The 20,399-nt window shown below is 33.6% G+C and overlaps 2 protein-coding genes across 3 annotated transcripts; one reads left to right on the forward strand and one right to left on the reverse strand.

The window, feature by feature from the left end:
• Nucleotides 1–350: 350 nt before the first annotated feature.
• On the reverse strand, nucleotides 351–2,251 carry LOC117327431 (putative nuclease HARBI1). Its single transcript, XM_033884395.1, has 2 exons — nucleotides 2,051–2,251; nucleotides 351–1,605 (listed from the first exon to the last, which is right to left on the reverse strand). The coding sequence occupies exons 1-2, from the start codon at nucleotides 2,194–2,196 to the stop codon at nucleotides 579–581; spliced, it is 1,173 nt and encodes a 390-aa protein (XP_033740286.1). The 5' UTR covers nucleotides 2,197–2,251; the 3' UTR covers nucleotides 351–578.
• Nucleotides 2,252–4,922: 2,671 nt separating this feature from the next.
• Nucleotides 4,923–16,869, forward strand: LOC117327433 (sulfotransferase 1C3-like). 2 transcript variants are annotated; one of them, XM_033884399.1, is made up of 6 exons: nucleotides 4,923–5,290; nucleotides 12,089–12,400; nucleotides 12,584–12,693; nucleotides 13,336–13,511; nucleotides 13,825–13,833; nucleotides 15,454–16,869. In XM_033884399.1, the coding sequence occupies exons 1-6, from the start codon at nucleotides 5,119–5,121 to the stop codon at nucleotides 15,569–15,571; spliced, it is 897 nt and encodes a 298-aa protein (XP_033740290.1). In that variant the 5' UTR covers nucleotides 4,923–5,118; the 3' UTR covers nucleotides 15,572–16,869. The 2 variants fall into 2 exon arrangements, with proteins under 2 accessions (XP_033740290.1, XP_033740291.1); XM_033884400.1 differs by lacking the exon at nucleotides 13,825–13,833 and having other exon boundaries at nucleotides 13,336–13,522; nucleotides 15,456–16,869.
• Nucleotides 16,870–20,399: the final 3,530 nt, after the last annotated feature.

A 20,399-nucleotide genomic window follows, 5' to 3' on the forward strand; every position in this document is an offset into this window, starting at 1 on the left:
TACATCCTATCAACAGTTTGTGAAGCTTTGGTTGTAAACATACCAAGAATACCAAGTTCCTTCAAATGAATGACCTTGACCCATTTTCAAGTTCACAGGGGACAGATGAGGTAAATCTTCAAATACACGTATCTTCTTCTCTATAGCTAAATGACCTATAATGATGATACATGTATTTGGCCTGTTGCCTGCCAGGATGAAGTGTTCCAGGTTCATTAAAGTGAATGACAGCTTTTCAAGGTGACTTTGGTTAAAATTTCAAAATTTTGTAGTCTTTGTCTGCTGACCATTGGGACTTGCACTCCAAGAGGTTTTACATGTTGACATATAAATTAAAGGATGAAAAAAAATTACACCCAGACATAGTATTTATTTATCAACTGTCATTAAAAACAAGTCAACAATCTGATCTGTACATAAGGCACACTTAATAATGTTTCTATATTGTTAATAATGTTTCTATATTGTTATTTTTTTTTAATTGCAAGTCACATGAAACAGTTTTCAGCTGGAGGTGAAAAGTTGAAAACTCAAATTCTTTATTTTACTTCTTCCAGTTACCACAGATATGAGACATTTCAATTTCCGGACATTCTTCTTGCTATAATGTCTCGTTTGATAACCCCTTCATTGTCATTTTCATGCATATGCATGGCTTGTTGTCGGGGACAGTCTAGTGCTGGATCTATTTCCAAGTAATCATCATATTCATCGTTGTGGATTAAACAAATGTTATGCAAAACACATGATACCATTATTACTTCCACCGCAGTTTTAATACTTTGAGTATCCAGATAATTTAGTCGCCTAAATCTGCCTTTCAGTAAGCCGAATGCTCTTTCTATTACAACTCTGTTTGCAGACAACATGTAATTGAAATTCTTTTGTTGATATGTGAGATGTCCATTATCTCTAAATGGTGTCAAGAGCCATCTACGAAGGGGATAAGCGCCATCAGCAATTGTATGATTGCCGTTACACAATAATAAACCATTCTCCCACAGGTCAGAATTGCGCAACACCCTTGCATCGTGGCAGCTACCAGGGTATCCTGCAAAACAATCTGTGAAGATCATTTCTGAATTACACACAGCCTGAAGGTGAAGAGAATGGAACTTTTTCCTATTGACATAAGACTGGGCATTCTCTTTTGGTGCACGTATTGGAATATGAGTTCCATCCAGGGAGCCTACAATCCCTGGAAATCCATTACGTTGTTCAAATTTGTCCACAGTTTCCTGCAGAGATTGATTTTTAGGCCAAGAAATAAATTTGTGTTTTAAATTTTTCAATATTGCATCAATGATCCGTCTTCTACATAAAACCACTGATGACTCGGATATCCCAAATCTGTCAGCTATCTTAATTATGCTATCTGAACCACCAAGGTACCACAATGTCACATATAACTGTTTTTCAACTGCAATAGGCTCTCGTCCACCAGTTCCACCAACTACTAGCTCCGGGCAATCTTTAAGATAGCTACTCATTTTCTGAAAGGTTTCTCGAGACAAACGAAACATTCGTCGAAACTCTGTCTCATTGTACTCTGGTATTACAGTATCAGCATAATTCAAAATCCTTGACCTTGGCTCTCTCACAACACTGAAATTGAAATAAAAGAAAAAAATCCACTTAACTTTACAATATAAAACACAACACCCTGGATCTGAATCAAAATTTTTATGAAGTGTGTAGTGATATGTATATGGAGACTGATGAATATCAATCAAGAATCTATTGATTATTATTTATGTATGGTAGCCCTGCGTTTTGGGAAAAATAAATAAATTTTATTACAATATTATGTAAATGTCACATGTGAAAATTGTAAATTATTTCTTTTTGTTGTCCGAACACTGCGTGTCATATAACTGTCTGTCAGAAAAATCATGTTGCTGGTGGTTCTAGTGTGATAGAAATGTTGTGTGTCGACAACAGGAAGATGCAACGTACTATCTTAGATAGGACGAAAAACAAACAAAATCTAGTTTGATTCACTTACGACACAATGAATGAGTGATTATTTGTGTTTAGCAATGAAACTTACCAACAAGCACAATATGCAGCTATTGCCACACCTACTAAGTCATCTCCTTTGAAATTATCATCGTCTTCACCCATTTCTAAAGCTGACAACACAGAAGTAACGGTATTGGTCGCCATATTGGAAATACACTTCCTGTTCCAGCGCATTCGATTCGCACCAGTTCCAGAACACTGTTCCGGACAGTGAATCGAGCACGCCCCAGCTCTCGGCACGGCACATGTCACTAATATAAACAACTCCGATATCCACATACTGCGCAGTCGCAGCCGCAGCGCTTGCTCTCGCTAGAGCTCGAGCTAGATATACGTCCGGTTATGAGAACAATAGACGAGGTCATGACTCGGCGAGAAAAGCGGAAGTTTCAAATCCCAGTTAGTATACAGATCTCTGCGCTAAGAAAGCGTTTCGGGTTGTGGGCGGAAACATGCAGAGGATCGTAATTTTTCGCAACGGATAATATTGAAAAGTTTAGTTAGTTTTTATTTTCTGTTTGCATTACAACCTCGCAATTTAAAATGTGTAGTTATGATAGGCAACAGGCAATATATAGTTGTCCCAGCTGAATCTAAAAAAAAGTCCGCCGTGTTTGTTTTTTTCTGTATGTAAATCTCTCCAAGAATGCACTGCGATCAGAGACGTATATACGACCATCACTACTTGTATGTGATCTAACTATATAACAAGTTCTGATATTTGGACTTAGGTTTTTTTTTACCGTTGGCTGCCATGGTACACACAGATATACAAGTCTCTGCTGTGATCAAGGTCAAGTGAATGCAAAATAGATTATAATGTAGGTTTCTTTCATAGGCAGAGATGTTAAAAATTTCGTAACTTCTTTGCTTCATTACGATAGTTTTTGACGTTATACATTTTTTTTTATTTGCAGGTCTTAAATAGGCATATGGACTAAATGTGATTTATTGTCAAAATAATAACAATTTATTACGCTCTGTCCGAGGTGTAGCATCTTTAAGGTTCATGACCACACTTCTGACATAAAATCTCCGTTTAGATTTATTTTACCTGTGAATCCAGGGCTTCTTACAAAGTGACTACGTTAATCACACCTGGCCGTATATGCCCAGGGCTACTGAGACAACGCTCTCAGTGAATCTTATTGTAACACCGTCATGCTTGGACCCCAGGTTACCTTGCACTTTTACAATCCAAGGATATACTATCTGTGTATTTCACATATACATTGCCCAATATTAGCAAATCCAATGGCAATTTTTTTTATTTTCTTTCAAAAAAATTTCCAGAGCCATTTCTGGAACAAGCATCATTATAAAAGTAAAACAAGTTGTTTATCCATTTGTCTGAAAGGTACTGCTAACAATATTTTATCTGAGTATTGATGATAAATACCAAAAAACCCACTGACACATGTACCTACCGACTCTGAAGTGTTCTGTTGGTACATGAGAGGGTAGATGAGTTTGCAGCACTGAATTTTAAAATCTAAATTGTGTTTTTATAATTCAAGTATAGGAGTGCCTTTGTAGAAAAGTATACTTTCGTACCTGTTACCTGTTTTAAGATACATTTTTAAAGTTTCTACTTATCCTAGCTGTAAACGAACCAGCCAGTTTGATTTATTAGAAAGAGTCGGTAGGCCTTTGTGAAGTGTTCCATTTTCAAAGAAACACAGGTAAAGCCATAGCTAATCTCGCAAACACCCTGGTGTTTATACAAACTATTTCAATAGTAAGTAACATTTACTGGAGGTGTGGTCATGAAACTTAAAGACAAACCTTATAGTCCAACTTGTAATCACAATGATCATAAATGAAACTGCTGTGGAAATATATTTCCAAATCCACGTTTTTAATTTGAGACTGGGGCATCGAAATGAATATTTAATTACCTCGTTGTATGAGATAGAATCATCATAAGACGTGATATGACCATTAACTAAGTGAAGGATTGTGTAATATGTATACACATGAATAGCATATTTTAACATAAATGTAGTAATAAATTCAGTTTATGACAGTGTCAAATGGAGAAAATCAGAGAAGTCAGGTACACACAATATATCCTAGACATATGTTAAAGAAACCACAGAGGAGGTCATTTCCACATAATTCGATCTAATGCGTAATTTTACCTAGACAAATAGAGAAATGGGGGCAATTACATGCATGTTATGTGATATGTGGGTGTGAATTAGTGTATTTTATGACATGCCTGTGTTTTTACACAAGTACCAGTTACATATATATACATGTAAAAGTGAAACCATACGCTTTTAGAAATGACATTACTGACAGATCAAATCAAGAGTTCCGAGAGTTCAAAAATATTACTATGCAGTTTTGTACAATACATCGGTAGGTGTCTTTTGTTTGTTGATATTTTAAACTGTTTGTGGGAAAAAAATGTTTACAATGAATAATTGTTTTCACTTAGCTTAAAACTGATAAAACTTCAAACTGAAAAAGGGGGTTAACTAGACATTTTGTTTCGCGTCATTTTTGTCCACTTTATACCTTTTTAATGGTGTTCATGTGAATCAGTAGTTTTGTCCATATTTTGCCCCTCCTTTTATAGTGTTAAAGTCAGAATTACGGTGTAGTTATAATGTCGGTTATTTTCTTGTTGTAAATTCGACAAAGACCTACTAAGCACTATTTCGGCCCTTTATCTGTAGTGGCCCAATTCTGCATTTTTTTCACCTAGTTCATGTCTAATTCAATTGGAGATAGTTCAGCCTTTTTCTCTGCATTATTGTATAGCAACAGAACGAGCTCTTACTTATATCGTATATTTTACCTTACCCAGATATTTGCATAATCACACAACGCCTGTTCGGGTTACTCCCTACGGCGATATTGTAGACCACATATTTCACTGGACTACTGAGGAAGGTTGTGGGGTTCGACCTAAAATAATGCTTGCTAAAGATCTTGCATGAATATACACAACACTTACTCATTCGTCATTTTGTGATATTTAAAAGCATAAACATTTATCATTTTTAAATTAGTGATAGACATATTCTTTTCAACTTCGCTGTATATATAAACAAAACTCTTTGGATGATTTGTTGAAGATCTTTCAAGATGGAACTTGTTCAGAAGACCGACGACCAGGGAAATACCATCACATTCAAACGATGTCTAGGTCGGACCTTCGATAGAGACACTCGTGGTAATGTTGCAGATCAGCTAAACAAGATAGCGTCATTTCGGTGTAAAGCAGATGATGTCCTCCTTTGTACCTTCCCAAGATCAGGTAAGTTTTGTATAGGCGTTAACTAGGAACCTGAGTGTGTCTTTACAAAAATTCAACATCCGTTAATGTAGAAAATGCATAGGACACTGAATATCTACGATTTATTAACTTATCTATTTCCTAAAGAACTGATTTGAGTTGATGATATTATTGTAAGCTATTAGATAATCAATGACATAGAACCGGAAATACTCGTAACAGGTATGTTGTAGTATAGGACTCTTTTTTCCTTATAATAACATAAATAGCTGTACAAATACAGAAAGAATTAAACGTTATTACACGTCTCGCTTTCTGAGTATGATAAGTTTTAAGCAAACTCAGAAATTCACTAAAATTTCGTTGTTTTTGCCCAAAAAAACCTCCTCTTGATAGTATTAAAGTACCCTGTTTACATTATAGACATTGTATAGACAAAGTTTGGAAACAAAATCTGAAAATCCACTTAAATGCCATTTTTTACCCCGAAAATCACTCTTATTTGTAAAGTGTAAGGAAAAAACATCTGATTTATTTTAGAATTTACACCAATTCGGCTATTTGAGAAGCGAAAGCAATTTTATGTCACATTCCCCAACCAAACAACGCCCCCCGCCACCCCCCCCCCCCCCCCCCCCCCCACCTCCCATCTGATCTGAAATAGCAATGATACATTTTAAAGAACTGAGCAGACAACATTAAAGTCAATATTCACACGAATTCTGGTTGATGTACCATAAATTACAGCTGTTTTGACCATCACTACTTGTATGTGATCTAACTATATAACAAGTTCTGATATTTGGACTTAGGATTTTTTACCATTGGCTGTCATGGTACACAGATTCTGAATTTACATGTCTTTGTGTTTCAACCTTTATGAAAATTCATTTGTTTTTGTTAGGCTTTTGTCGCTTATTGTAAATATGGGACTTGAAACAGTTCAATATTAGGAATATATACAAGGAATACCTTCTTCCTTGTACATATTCCAAATATTGTAAAGTTTATCCATATCAGAAGAGGCCCCAATTTCACCAGGGTTATTCAACTTAAGGATATTCGTTAAATTAAAATGCTCCATATGAAATCTTTGATGACTTTACAGGATGAAATATTCGTTAAGGAACTTTTCTTGAATTATGAAATGATTTTCTACAGGAGATTTTTAGTTAAGGAATTTCCTTAAGTTAAAGAAAGTTGGTAAAACCTGGTCAAGCTCTTGAGATACTTTCGATGGGGATCTGGTATTGTTGGCAATTTTACTGCTTTTTCATGCGCGATATTGCTACAAGTCATTTCTTCCAGTCACGCGAGTCAGCAGGTTATTTGATATTTTAGACTAGTGAACTGTTTTATTGCTATACTTAAGGTCCTTAAGTATAGCAATAAAACAGTTCACTAGTCTAAAATATCATATAACTTTAACTGAGAAAGAAATTACAACCACAACCACACGGGACAACCGCATCATGCACATAGTTCAGACATGAATCCATGCGATTACGTTCTTCGGGGCAGTTGAAGACAGATTATACATTTAAATCTGGAGATATTAACATTTTATTGAACAACACTACACGGGGTATACACAAATATAGCAGAGTGACGTGTGGTGGTGCTTTAAACAATGTCGTAGTTTAATTTGCTCTCTGTGTGAAATACATGCCTGTGGTATGGGTTTTGGGAGGCTGAAGTTTGGCCGTGTTTACTTCCTTGTAAAGTGGAATTGGTGCCGACTTTAAAGTTCTTCCTCACTGGAGTTTTCTGCCGATGTATCCAACAGAACATACCAATCAGTCACATTACACTAGCAACTGATAAACCAGTGTCCTATTCCCATGCATCCCCACCAGTCAAGTATTCATTTCGTTTTTACGTAGTCATCAGTCGCGGACCAAACCTACTTTCAGGACATCCAATGAAATTACGTCCCACATACGGATTGACAGTCTGTAAAAACACAGGTAAACGCAGGTAATCTACGGTCCATATCCTATTACTGTACATCTGTATCATATAAATATATGGCCCGTCAGTTGGAACTAGATATGACGGCTTCAAATACCGAGTCGCCTTGTCATGTTCTTTATCAATTTTTTTTTATACAAGTACCATTTTAGAAATAATCAAAAACACATATGGAAGCTTACTATTATGTCAAAACTATGTGAAGAAATGGTGAAGAAATTGGCGACAATTTTTGAAACAATCTTAAAGGTTGATGAATTATTGTTAGTGAAGAGCGATCACTCAGTGTCTTCGCTGCGTGTCAGTGGAGGGTATATAAAAACACGGCCAAATCCGCCATGTCGAATATCTGAAGTGAAAACAAAAGGAAGCCTTTGTTAGTGAAAATGACGCCCAAGATGCTGAGCGTTAACCATGAGTAGCACTTACCATTTTAGAAACTCTGGTATGTCTTAGTCAGGGATCATGCATGTAACCCAAAGTCAAAGTTCAAATATGAATCGGTGTCAATGGAAAAAAATGGTTTTCATAAAGAAATGGATAACTCCTCAAATTATTCGCCTTTTACATATGATGCAATGGCGATACGTAAATGCTGAATTGTTATGCATCAGTTACAAGTTTTCAAAATCATTATGTAATTCATTATTATGTGTCGTAATTATATTGCTTGTGTTGTGTCCTCCGCCATCTTGTCATTCAAGTTGCAATATGTATACATATTATATGAATATTGTGGTATCCTATATGCTGTGTTGCATTTGGAATAAATCAATTGAAATTGCGGTCAGCAGGTACAATACTGACGTCCTAGCTGGAGTTAGCAGGTACAATACTCTGGTTACTAGCTGGAGTTAGCAGGTACAATACTCACGCCCTAGCTGGAGTTAGCAGGTACAATACTCACACCCTAGCTGGAGTTAGCATGTACAATACTCACGCCCTTCCGGGATAGCAAGTACAATACTCACGTCTTACCGGGAGTAGCAGATATAATACTCGCGCCCTAGCTGGGGTTATTCGGTACAATACCCATGCCTACCTGGGAGTAGTAGGTACAGTATTCCTGCCTTACCGGGGGTTGCAGGTACAATACTCAAGCTGCGATTTGTGGGCAATATTTGTTTATAGTGTGATTTAGATAATATCAATCGATGAAAGGGCGTCACTTAGAAAACGAAATGATATTACTCCCAATTGAGACTGAGCAAAATACAGTTCCTGAGCAGCTGTCAGCTCTAATTAAGTATTTTGCGTCAAATAAAATAAAAATATATTATACAATCGTTTTGCTTACACAAGAGATACGTATTTATGTGTAATTTCTGTAATTCCCCTATTGTACGTAGTTTTTCACCGTGTACATATATAATTGCCCACTGACTTTTCCATATTTAATTTAAAACCGAGGAAAAACGGATAAATCAGGGGCATTAATGTCATTACATCATACATTTGTTTGTACGTGTCATGGCCGTGGTTTCTCTGAAATAGTTTTAGGGGTAAATGCTTTTTCTGAAGGTGAACATAGTAATTTTATTAACATTGTTAATATGAGTGAAATATTTGATACGGGAAAAGGTTACTTAAATTTGTGTCTAAAATATAATTTACTAAGGTGTTCATAATGATATAAATAATTCCATTTTTCTTAGTTAACAAATAGTAACGTATTAATGAATAAGATAAATGTTTTAATAAGATACTGGTCATGTATCTGTTTGAATATGAACAAAACTCAGAACATATGTTATATCTATTAAAAGAAGAGACACGATGTCGACGGACACTCTAAACTTATAGTACTACCATTAATGTGGCTGATAACATGGGTCGACAGGAGCCCGACCGTTCTGTGTCATGTTTGGTAATTGACACATCGTTCCTGCGGGGCAAACACCTTAGTGACCTAGAATATATATTGAATCATAATTAATATAGTAGAAATTGTCAAATCAGCAATATAAGCTTCACTACGTCATGTTTATAAAGATAGCACGGCTAATATCAAACGACATTGTTTCATTACTGTGTCACATTTAAAAAGGATATACATATACATATATCAACATAGTGCTCAGAGTGATATGCTATGGGATATTACACTTAGTTGTGAGCATGTTATTATGAGTCTAACAGAAAAATGTATATATGTTCTTATAATACATTTGCTATTAATTAATCTTGATAATTTATGTTATGTTTGTATTATATCCTCCTTATGAATGTAAATCATCACCGCAAATGCAAATCTATATGGGTCATACTCGTTTGATGAAGATTCCTTCGAAATTATACGCTTGCGTCGACAACTTTCTTGTGATAACGAGTACCTTTAAGGGTCTGGCAATAGCTAATGTATCAAATGTTAGCCTCTATCTTTAAATACTGCTTTGTGTTCTCTTTACAATTAAGTTTCCCATATTAAATACAATATATATTGCAATTAATAATCATGCTACAGAATATAAGAATGTGATAATATATGTAGGTGATACACACTGTATGTTTATTTATGTATCATTTTAATGTTGATTATCGTTTATCACAGTGCGATACTGTGGACTATCGTTTATTACATTGTTATATTATAGATTGTCGTTTATCACATTATTTTACTGTAGATTATCGTTTATCACATTGTTATACTTTTGATTATCGTTTCAGTGTATAATGGTATCATACTGTGGAATATCGTTTATTACATTGTTATATTATAGATTATCGTTTATTAAATCATTTTAGTGTTGATTATCGTTTATTACATCATTTTTGGTGTGGCTTATCGTTTATTACATCATTTTTGTGTGGATTATCGTTTATTACATCATTTTTGTGTGGATTATCGTTTATTACATCATTTTAGTGTTGATTATCGTTTATTACATCATTTTTGTGTGGATTATCATTAATTACATCGTTTTACTGTCGATTATCGTTTATTACATCATGTTACTGTCGATTATCGTTTATTACATCATTTTAGTGTGGATTGTCGTTTATTACATCATTTTACTGTCGATTATCGCTTATTAAATCTTTTTAGTGTGGATTATCATGTATTACATCGTTTTACTGTCGATTATCATTTATCAAATCTTTTTAGTGTGGATTATCGTTTATTACATCATTTTACTGTGGGTTATTGTTTATTACATCATTTTACTGTCGATTATCGTTTATTACATCATTTTTCTGTGGATTATCTTTTATTACATCATTTTACTGTCGATTATCGCTTATTAAATCTTTTTAGTGTGGATTATCATGTATTACATCGGTTTACTGTCGATTATCATTTATCAAATCTTTTTAGTGTGGATTATCGTTTATTACATCATTTTACTGTGGGTTATTGTTTATTACATCATTTTACTGTCGATTATCGTTTATTACATCATTTTACTCTCGATTATCGTTTATTTCATCATTTTAGTGTGGCTTATCGTTTATAAAATCATTTTTGTGTGGATTATCGTTTATTACATCATTTTAGTGTGGATTATCGTTCATTACATCATTTTGTGTGGATTATCATTAATTACATCGTTTTACTGTCGATTATCGTTTATTACATCATTTTAGTGTGGATTGTCGTTTATTACATCATTTTACTGTCGATTATCGTTTATCAAATCTTTTTAGTGTGGACTATCATTTATTACATCGTTTTACGGTCAATTATCGTTTATTGCATCATTTTATGTGTGGATTATCGTTTATTACATCATTTTACTGTCGATTATCGTTTATTACATCATTTTAGTGTGGATTATCATTTATTACACCATTTTAGTGTGGATTATCGTTTATTCCATCATTTTACTGTCGATTATCGTTTATTAAATCTTTTTAGTGTCAACTATCATTTATTGCATCGTTTTACTATCGATTATCGTTTATTACATCATTTTAGTGTGGATTATCGTTTATTACATCATTTTACTGTGGGTTATCGTTTATTACATCATTTTAGTGTCGATTATCGTTTATTACATCATTTTTGTGTGGATTATCGTTTATTACATCATTTTACTGTCGATTATCGTTTATTACATCATTTTACTCTCGATTATCGTTTATTACATCATTTTTGTGTGGATTTTCGTTTATTACATCATTTTAGTGTGGATTATCGTTTATTACATCATTTTGGTGTCGATTATCGTTTATTACATCATTTTAGTGTGTATTATCGTTTATTACATCATTTTTGTGTGGATTATCGTTTATTACATCATTTTAGTGTGAATTATCATTTATTACATCGTTTTACTGTGTGTTATTGTTGATTACATAGTTGTACATGTACTGTGGATTATCGTCTATTACATTATTATTCTTGTGGATTATAGTTTAAAACATTATAATACTGTTGATTATCGTTATAGTGTATAACAGTATCATGGTGTTAAATGTCTTTATTGCATTATTATGCTGCATATTAGCGTTTATTACATTTTATACTGTGTATTATAGGTTATAACATTATGCTTATGTGGATTATCGCTATTGTGTACAATAGTATCATGCTGTTGAATAGCGTTTATTACATTATGATACTGTTATAATAAAGCATTAGCCAACCAGTCAAAACAATTATATATTTTTTTTTGTCAGGAATCCCACTTATTTTTATATCAATGTTAACAGAAATGATTTACTTTTCGTGACTACGTAAAACATACTATACTGAGTACAGCTATAAAGGGAACGTAACAATTAGCTTGGGAAGTCAATACGGTGTCTATTACCTACATAAACCATGCGTTTAGTTATCTCGGTTCTTCATCAATAATGTAAAATAATAGTACTGTTTAATCACTAGTGAGCCGTGATATTTTGAAGGTACACATTGGGTGTTCAACATGGCCAGGATGATACAAACAAAGAATCTTCAATACTCAGGAACACCGGAAATGATGGAATTTCAAGATATTGGAGTAATCGATGAGATGGAATCTCCACGGATGTTCCACACACATCTGTCCTACCCATTTATCCCTAAGGGGGCTAAGGAAGGACAACTGAAAATAATTTACGTGCTACGGAACCCAAAGGACGCCGCCTGCTCATACTACACCTTCCTGTCTAAAGTGGAAAATACCTGCTACAGTGGAAACATGGAGGGATATCTGAATGCATTTTTATCGGAAGAATGTAATTATGAAACATGACATCATCCCATTGATAAAACATTAAGATATTTTCAACTGTTTACTTTCATATCATCAGAAAAGTTAAATTGATGCAATCAGAAATATCAAAATATTAAAAGCGTGAATATAATCACACAACCACTAAAACATTAGAATCAATGAAATATTATTTTTATTTATACAGTCATAGGGTCTGGTGGATCATGGTTTACCCACACTAAAGAATGGAACACTGCTATGTCAACGAATCCGGATTTAAAGATACTATTTCTCAGATTTGAAGATCTCAAAAAGGTATTTTTTATTCGTTTAAATTCTCCTATTATATACTCCCAATGTTATTGTAACAAAGCACAATTGCTTTAGGGATGCCTTATCCTTTTTGACGGCAATATTACACGACGTGTGGTCCGTTTTATAACATAAACAAATACAAAATGTTTACTCTGTTAATATGCAAGGCAACAACAATTCTGAAACGGCCATTTTGATATCGCTTGTTTAACTTCATCGTTGTAATTCCTTTGAACAAGAAAAGGTGATGTGTTGGAAGTAGTATTTTATGTTTCCCTTTTCGATTAAGTTGTTTCTGGATAATGTTTTGTTTTATATCTTCCATAACATAATCTTTTTGTCAGTTTTGATATTGAAGTTATCCTGCATATTAAATTATGATGTCAAATCTGCATTTAGTTAAGGAAGGTTTGTGGGAATTATATATTGTAGTTTGGTTGTGTGTGAGTCGGCAGGGTGACAAGGCAACAAAGATGACTGATGTCTTTTACTGCCATGTCCTTTTACTGAAGGTGCTAAAACTAGTGTCGTTTGCGATACCATTCTCTTCGGTTAGGTAACTAATTTAATTTGATTCAATTAACTTTCATTCTAACTCATCTAATTAAAGATTATTTTAGAAAATTTCTTTATCTTATCTAGAATCTGTATCGTAATATCCTACGTATAGCAGCCTTTCTAGAAGTCGATGAAGACGAATGCTTCTTGAGAAAAGTCGAGCAGACTGTAACATTTGACAACCTGAAGAAGGAACATGCAACTAGTACCGGTGAAAGTGAGTTGTGGAAACATCTTGGAGACAATGGACGAATGCCCATATATAAAAAAGGTAATATAGTAGAGACAATGGAAGAATGCCAATATATAAAAAAGTAATATAGTAGAGAAAATGGACGAATGTCCATTATAAAGAGGTAATATAGTAGACACAATGGAAGAATGCGCATATATATATATATAAAAGGGTAATATAGTAGACACAATGGACGAATGCGCATATATAAAAAAGGTAATATAGTAGAGACAATGGAAGAATACGCATACATAGAAAAGGTAATATAATAGAGACAGTGGAAGAATGCCCATATATATAAAAAGGTAATATAGTAGAGACAATGGACGAATGCCCATATATAAAAAGGTAATACAGCAGAGACAATGGACGAATGTCCATATATAAAAAAGTAACATAGTAGAGACAATGGACAAATGCCCATTATAAAAAGGTAAATAGTAGAGACAATTGACAAATGTCCATTATAAAAAGCTAATATAGTTGGAGACAATGAAAGAATGCGCAAATATAAAAAAAGTTAATATAGTAGAGAATGGATGAATGCCCATACATAAAAAGGTAATATAGTAGAGACACTAGAAGAATGCCCATATATAGAAAAGGTAATATAGTGGAGACAAAGGGAGAATGCCTATATATAAGATAGGTATCCAGTGAAGACAATATGCAAATGCCCAAATATCAAAAAGCTAATATAGCAGAGACAATGAAAGAATGCCCATATATACGACTTGTGATCTAGTAGAACGAATATACGAATGACCATATCTAAGACATTTGACCTAGTCGAGAGAATGAAAGAATTCCGATTTATAAGAAAAGTAATTAAGTGGAGACAAGGAAAGAATGCCCATATATAAGAAAGGTAATGTAATGCAGATATAAGACAGGTAATCTAGTGGAGACAATGGAAGAGTGCCCATATATATAAGGTAATCTAGTGAACTCAATGGACGAATGCCCATATATAAGAAAAGTAATCAAGTTGAGACAAGGAAAGAATGCCCATATATAAGAAAGGTAGTTTAGCGCAGACAATGAAGGAATGCCGATATAAAAGAAAGGTAATGTAATGCAGGTTATGAAATAATGCAAATATAAGAAGGTTATCTAGTGGAGACAATGAAAGAATGCCTATATGTAAGACAAGTAATTATGTGAAGAAAATTGGAAGAATGCTCATATATAAAAGAAAGGTGATCTAGAAAAGACAAAGAAAAATTGCTGATATAAAAGAAAGGTAATGTAATGCAGATGATGAAATAATGCAAATATAAGACAGGTTATCTAGTGGAGACAATGGAAGAATGCCCATATATAAGATAAGTAATCTAGTGGAGACAATCGAAGAATGTCCATTAATAAGAAAGTTTGTATTGGTTTAAAATATTTTCGGTGATTATCTTTACATATGTACATGAAACTTACAACAGAACTGAAAACAAACGATGTTTCCGACTTGTAAAATGCAATCGATGTACATTTGTAAATTTATATCTGTATCAAAATCAAGACATTTTCATATATGAAGATCAGGAAGAAGCTTACGCAACATCATCGCGCACAATAACATCATATGGTAAACCCAAAAATAGGATTATTTCTCTTCTCGTATGTGACAAAATGTACAAAATTCAATATTGAGTCATTCATATGTGTATTGATATATCAGGCTATTTTTCATATAATGTCAATCTGTGAAGTAGCTCAAATCATCTCAGAATTATTGATAACTCGGTATGTTACATAGTTTTAGTTTACCTGACACAAAGAAGTATCTACGAGTATATTGCCATTATGGTATACATAACTATATTGTATGTTATTGTCTTTGACATGCATTAATAATCAAATCTTGATTTTCATTCTTAATTTTTTATTGTGAAGATTTGTTCTGGTAACGTACATCAAAATTAATGAGGCTATGCATTCATTCGTTTTTTTGTTTGTTTTAATTCTTATACAGGGATTGTAGGTGAATGGAAGACCATGCTCACGGTAGCACAGAACGAACAGTTTGATAAAGTGTATAAGGAGAAGATGAGTGACTTGACTGGGGATGTTGACTTGGTCTACGAATAAATTTTCTAAAAGGCAACCTTGAGAAAAATCCATTTTAGCTAACTTTTCCACATAGAGCCACCGAGAAGCGCAAGTTCAGGGAAACTAAATCTCTAATACTCTAAATTGATATCATATTAACATTCATTATATCAAAACAAATATTGACTTCTTATTATAAATATATTAATAAATCATATAGGCCTAGTCGATAGTCGGGTCAAATCATGTATTGTCCTTTACTTGTGTTTTATAGGTCCAGTTTCTATCCAGAGTTGTCGTTCCTTACTCTCAATTAGGAACGGTAATTCTGGGTTGAAATTGATGTATGCTATTTACTTTTCAGCAATTTGTAATAATAGAAGCATAGCAGGATAAATGAATAGAGCGACTAGATAACAAGACAAAGTAATCACCCATTATGACCTGTTCTAATTGCTATAAATTATACATTATTATAAACCAACGTTACTTCTATGGAATGGTATTCAATTGGCGTAGCTCAGTTCATTCTTACGATATCATTACTGATTAACGGTCAGGAAACACACGTACGTCATCATGTTTGAAAGGTCTATAATACTGAGGATTTTAATGAATATCTCAATAAATGAACAGACAATCATTAAAAGGAAACATGCAAAAGTAATAAATATGTACATTGAAGTAAACTAAAGTAAACCCTATGATCCCACAATAATGGAATTTCACTGAATGTATCATTCATCCATTGAAAAAGTGGTTTCACATAAGTTATGCTTGCTTTTCTCAAACGGAGATTGCCATAAAAGTCAACACATTGGAATATCTTAAACCCATTATGATATCCGAAATGTAGAGCAGGCTGACTTCGCACACCATTGCGGTAGAGTTAGATGACAGTTGATTTACCATAACGAATATATTTTGGACGACTTTACGAACTCAAGGAGGGTATAGACATTAATGTGTATGTTTGTTATATGTTCATACGTAACACATTTTTAGTCAAGGAAACACAAACATTTATTTAATTTAAATTCAAATACACATCTGCGATATCAACACCTTTTCACCAAAAAGAAAGAAGAAATGTAATTTTAAGGATCTGCACTGGTGAAAAGTCAAAATTTTCTGTTGACTTACGTCTAAATGTTATACCTTATTTTAAAGGGGAGAATACAGAGATATATAAAATGAGAGAAAATCATTTGTCGGTGGGCTTGTTTTTGAGCTAATTTTTTATTAGAGTTTGAAATTATATGGGATTTTACTTGAATTTGCTGTGTTGACCATACTCACAACAAATCAAAGCAATATATTAAAAGTATATTATCAGATATGTATGAGTGTTCTTTTGAATTGACAAAACTAGCATATTCTTTGTTTTAATTTAGAAGTTAAATTGATCAAGCCAATTATTTTAATCAAAATAGCAATTTATGTAACACCTCCCCTAAATTTTGAAGTATAAAAATAACCAATCATCAGTTTTTGATAGATTTATCACATAATATAAAAGGTTCTGCTAAAAATCTTTTAAAGCCATTTTGCAGATCAAATGGAAAATAGTTTTTCTTTAAGTGTGTTTATATTTTTGTCCTGAATAGATATTTGTTAGTTCCTTTTTTTTTCTAGAAAGTTACTTTTAGATGTGAAAATATAATGCAAAAACCTGTGTGTGTAATTTCCACATCGTTGTATATTATTTTCATGGTATTGAACATTACAAAGTTTTACAGCAAAAATGAATTTGAAACAGTCAAAATTACAAATGCCATGATTGTTTTAGTAAAAACAGTCCCAAAAATATGAAATTTGAGCCACGCGCAAAATGCAAGAAACAACCATTTTTTGAATATCTTCTTAAAAGAAACATACTTACATAAAAAGTATGAAATTTGAAGATACAATCTTACAAAATTTAGAAAATTTAGAAAATTTATGAAATTGCAATCGTGTTGTTATACATCACAAACAATTTTTTTTGTGAGATCGAAACGACACTTCAACGTGACTGAAACTTCAAAAGAGCAGATCCTTATAATGCTATCTAATTAATATTTATTAATTATTGATGTTACCTTCGCTATTTTAGGGATCTGTAATTGAAGTATATTTCCTAAAATCATGCGTCGTCTTTTAAGAGATGGTGAGGATTTGATGCGCGTATATGTGTGTACTATGTCTTGTTTTATAATAAGCAATGTGGTTTAGTCGTTTTTGCGTCTTAGAGAGGTCCTAGTCCGAAGGGCAGTGACGTAACAAGAACGCAGTGAGAATGTTCTTACTGCGTTCTTATTGCGTCATCCAAAATTTTCCAGAATGTTGTTTGACGTAGTGAAAACCAGACCGAATGTGATGGGGTAAAGGGAACGCATGTTGACAAGGATACCTCGTCCTAATGCTCACAAAGAAATAACAATTCTATACGATTTAAATAACCAATGATTACCTGCGAATAGGGTTTTCTCCCATTCCATCCTCCCACCGAATGTATTGTATAACCACCTGGTCATCCATTTTGTGACCAAAGATCTGGAATTCCACAGGCTAAAACGCATAGACTCATTCGAGATCTAATCAGGCGAACAAGGCTATTATGTCACAATAAGTCTAAACACACAGCAAAAATATAAGCAGCATGGCTTTTGAACCAGTAAGGTTCTAACATATCACATGTATGTCCTTATGAATTCTTCAATTGTATCAAAGCCCGACAAAATAATACAACAACTATTCAATTATTATGGCAATGAAACAGGTTCAGAAAGCTGGATTTTGTATGCTTCAACGGGTCTCGTACAAAGAATATACACAACTATAAGGCGACAAATATAAATAAATAAATCAATGAATATATAAATCGTAACCCCCCCCCCTCCCCCCCCCCCCCCCCCCCCCCAAAAAAAAATAAATCCAGAAATATACACTTTCCTTTGTCTCCGAACCGAACAGAGGTATCCAGGTAATATATTCTCTGAGATTTTTTTACAGTCGTGTATCTTGCTGAATATTGAAACAGAATTTATATAGGAAAAGCCTATATTTTCAAGAATGTTGACCGATGAATACAAGCCAGGCTAAAGTATAATTATTTTTAGTGTAGATTATGAAGTTGCTGTGTTGTAGACTAATGACGAAGTTGTTGATTGTTGGTTCCTCTTGTTTATTGATGTAGGCATATGTTGTATCCGTACTAAGATGGTAGGAGTGACGTTGATATTAATAAAATGTTATTCTTTTATACTTATCATAATGTGCATCGGCCGGACAGATAGATTTCTCCCGACGTGTAAATGTAAATACCACATTAATTAGAACTACACATAAGATAATTGAATTCAACCAGTATTGCATGAACATGGTTTAGATGACAAGTTGTTTAGAGAACCTAGGTTTATCTAATTACCGGCAAATTAGCTAACATGTATGCATGTAGATATGATGATTCACAGGTTCTATGTATAAGTATACAAACTGTTCATGAACATATTACAGTACAAGGCTAACAGGGGATTTCTCAGGTGGAAAATAGACAGTTCTGGTATAGGGGTAGGGGACACTTCACTGGAAATCATTCGCATGTAGCTTTTTTACTGATATTGATAACACCGCAAGCTCATCCAGTTAAGTGGTTACAGTTTTAAGTGGTTTCGTGATATTGGTGATGTTGAATTTCCTGCTGGCTCGAAACAAGTGGTAAATATTCTAGGGGCTGGTAAAAGGAAATTAATATATGCCTATGGTAAAAAAGACCCGATAGCTATTCGTATGCTTACTTATATGTCTGACGTACTATACAAGGATGTTTATTTATGTCTATTTGGTAAATGAGAGTGATGATGTACATGTGTTATGCAATTAAGAGTGCTTCTGAAAAGGATATATGTTAAGGAGTGATAAAAATGTGATGTGTTATGCAACTTCAAGTGAATTGTTCTCAGAAGCTGTTAGACCCCATGTAAGTGTTACTCGAAATATTGTTCTTTAAGCTCTGATGTAGCGATGACTGCTGTTAATCGCGGTGTTAGAGATAGGCTTTTTAAGCGTCATGGTAGATGGGTTAGTGATGATGACAAAAAAGAAAGATCCCTTTCGCGAGATATTGCTGGTTTAGGGTAATAAACATAGCATGTTATTTATACATTTTTACCCAGTGTATTCCCGTTCTGTTATGCTTTCTTGGATTCATCCACACCTACCTGTCGTATCTAATCTATTTATACAGTTGTCGAGTTACTTGCCATGAGAAATTAATGTAATTGCTAGGACGAAACCACTTAGCCCTAACGACTTAATGTACCTGATATACCAATATTACCCCCCCCCCCCCCGAATTCCTTACCTAGTCATGTCCCTTCCAAATGACTTACTTTACCTGACATAGTATAGTACCTCCCAGATACCTTCATATATTTTCAGTAGTATACAACAAATTTATTCATTTTCCTTCCATAGTACCTCCAAAATACCTTTATATACCTGATATATTACCCAACCAATACCATTAACCTGACATATTTCATCACAAATATCATAATTCAACTGTTATATTACCTCCTACATAACTTAATATATATGAGATGTACCTTCGAAATACCTTCATTTACCTGACACATAACCTCCGAAATACTTTCATTTACCTGACAATGTATCTCCGAAATACCTTAATTTATCTGACACATAACCTCCGAAATACTTTCATTTACCTGACAAAGTACCTTCCAAATACATGATTTCATCAAACGTACTGTTTATTGCTGTAATACCGAAAGTACCTCCGAAATGCCCTCATTTACTTGACATAGTATCTCCCAAATACCTTCATTTACCTGACAAATAACCCCACAAATACCTTCACTTACCT

Source organism: Pecten maximus, chromosome 5 (assembly GCF_902652985.1).
Source record: "Pecten maximus chromosome 5, xPecMax1.1, whole genome shotgun sequence".
Taxonomy (NCBI): Eukaryota; Metazoa; Mollusca; class Bivalvia; order Pectinida; family Pectinidae; genus Pecten; species Pecten maximus.

Coding starts and splice junctions, on each gene's coding strand:
- LOC117327433 (XM_033884400.1), top strand. CDS start 5,119: ATGGAACTTGTTCAGAAGACCGACGACCAGGGAAATACCATCACATTC. Junction 5,291..12,088: donor TTGTACCTTCCCAAGATCAG/GTAAGTTTTGTA, acceptor GATATTTTGAAG/GTACACATTGGGTGTTCAAC. Junction 12,694..13,335: donor GATTTGAAGATCTCAAAAAG/GTATTTTTTATT, acceptor TATCTTATCTAG/AATCTGTATCGTAATATCCT.
- LOC117327431 (XM_033884395.1), bottom strand. CDS start 2,196: ATGCGCTGGAACAGGAAGTGTATTTCCAATATGGCGACCAATACCGTT. Junction 1,606..2,050: donor GCTGCATATTGTGCTTGTTG/GTAAGTTTCATT, acceptor TTTCAATTTCAG/TGTTGTGAGAGAGCCAAGGT.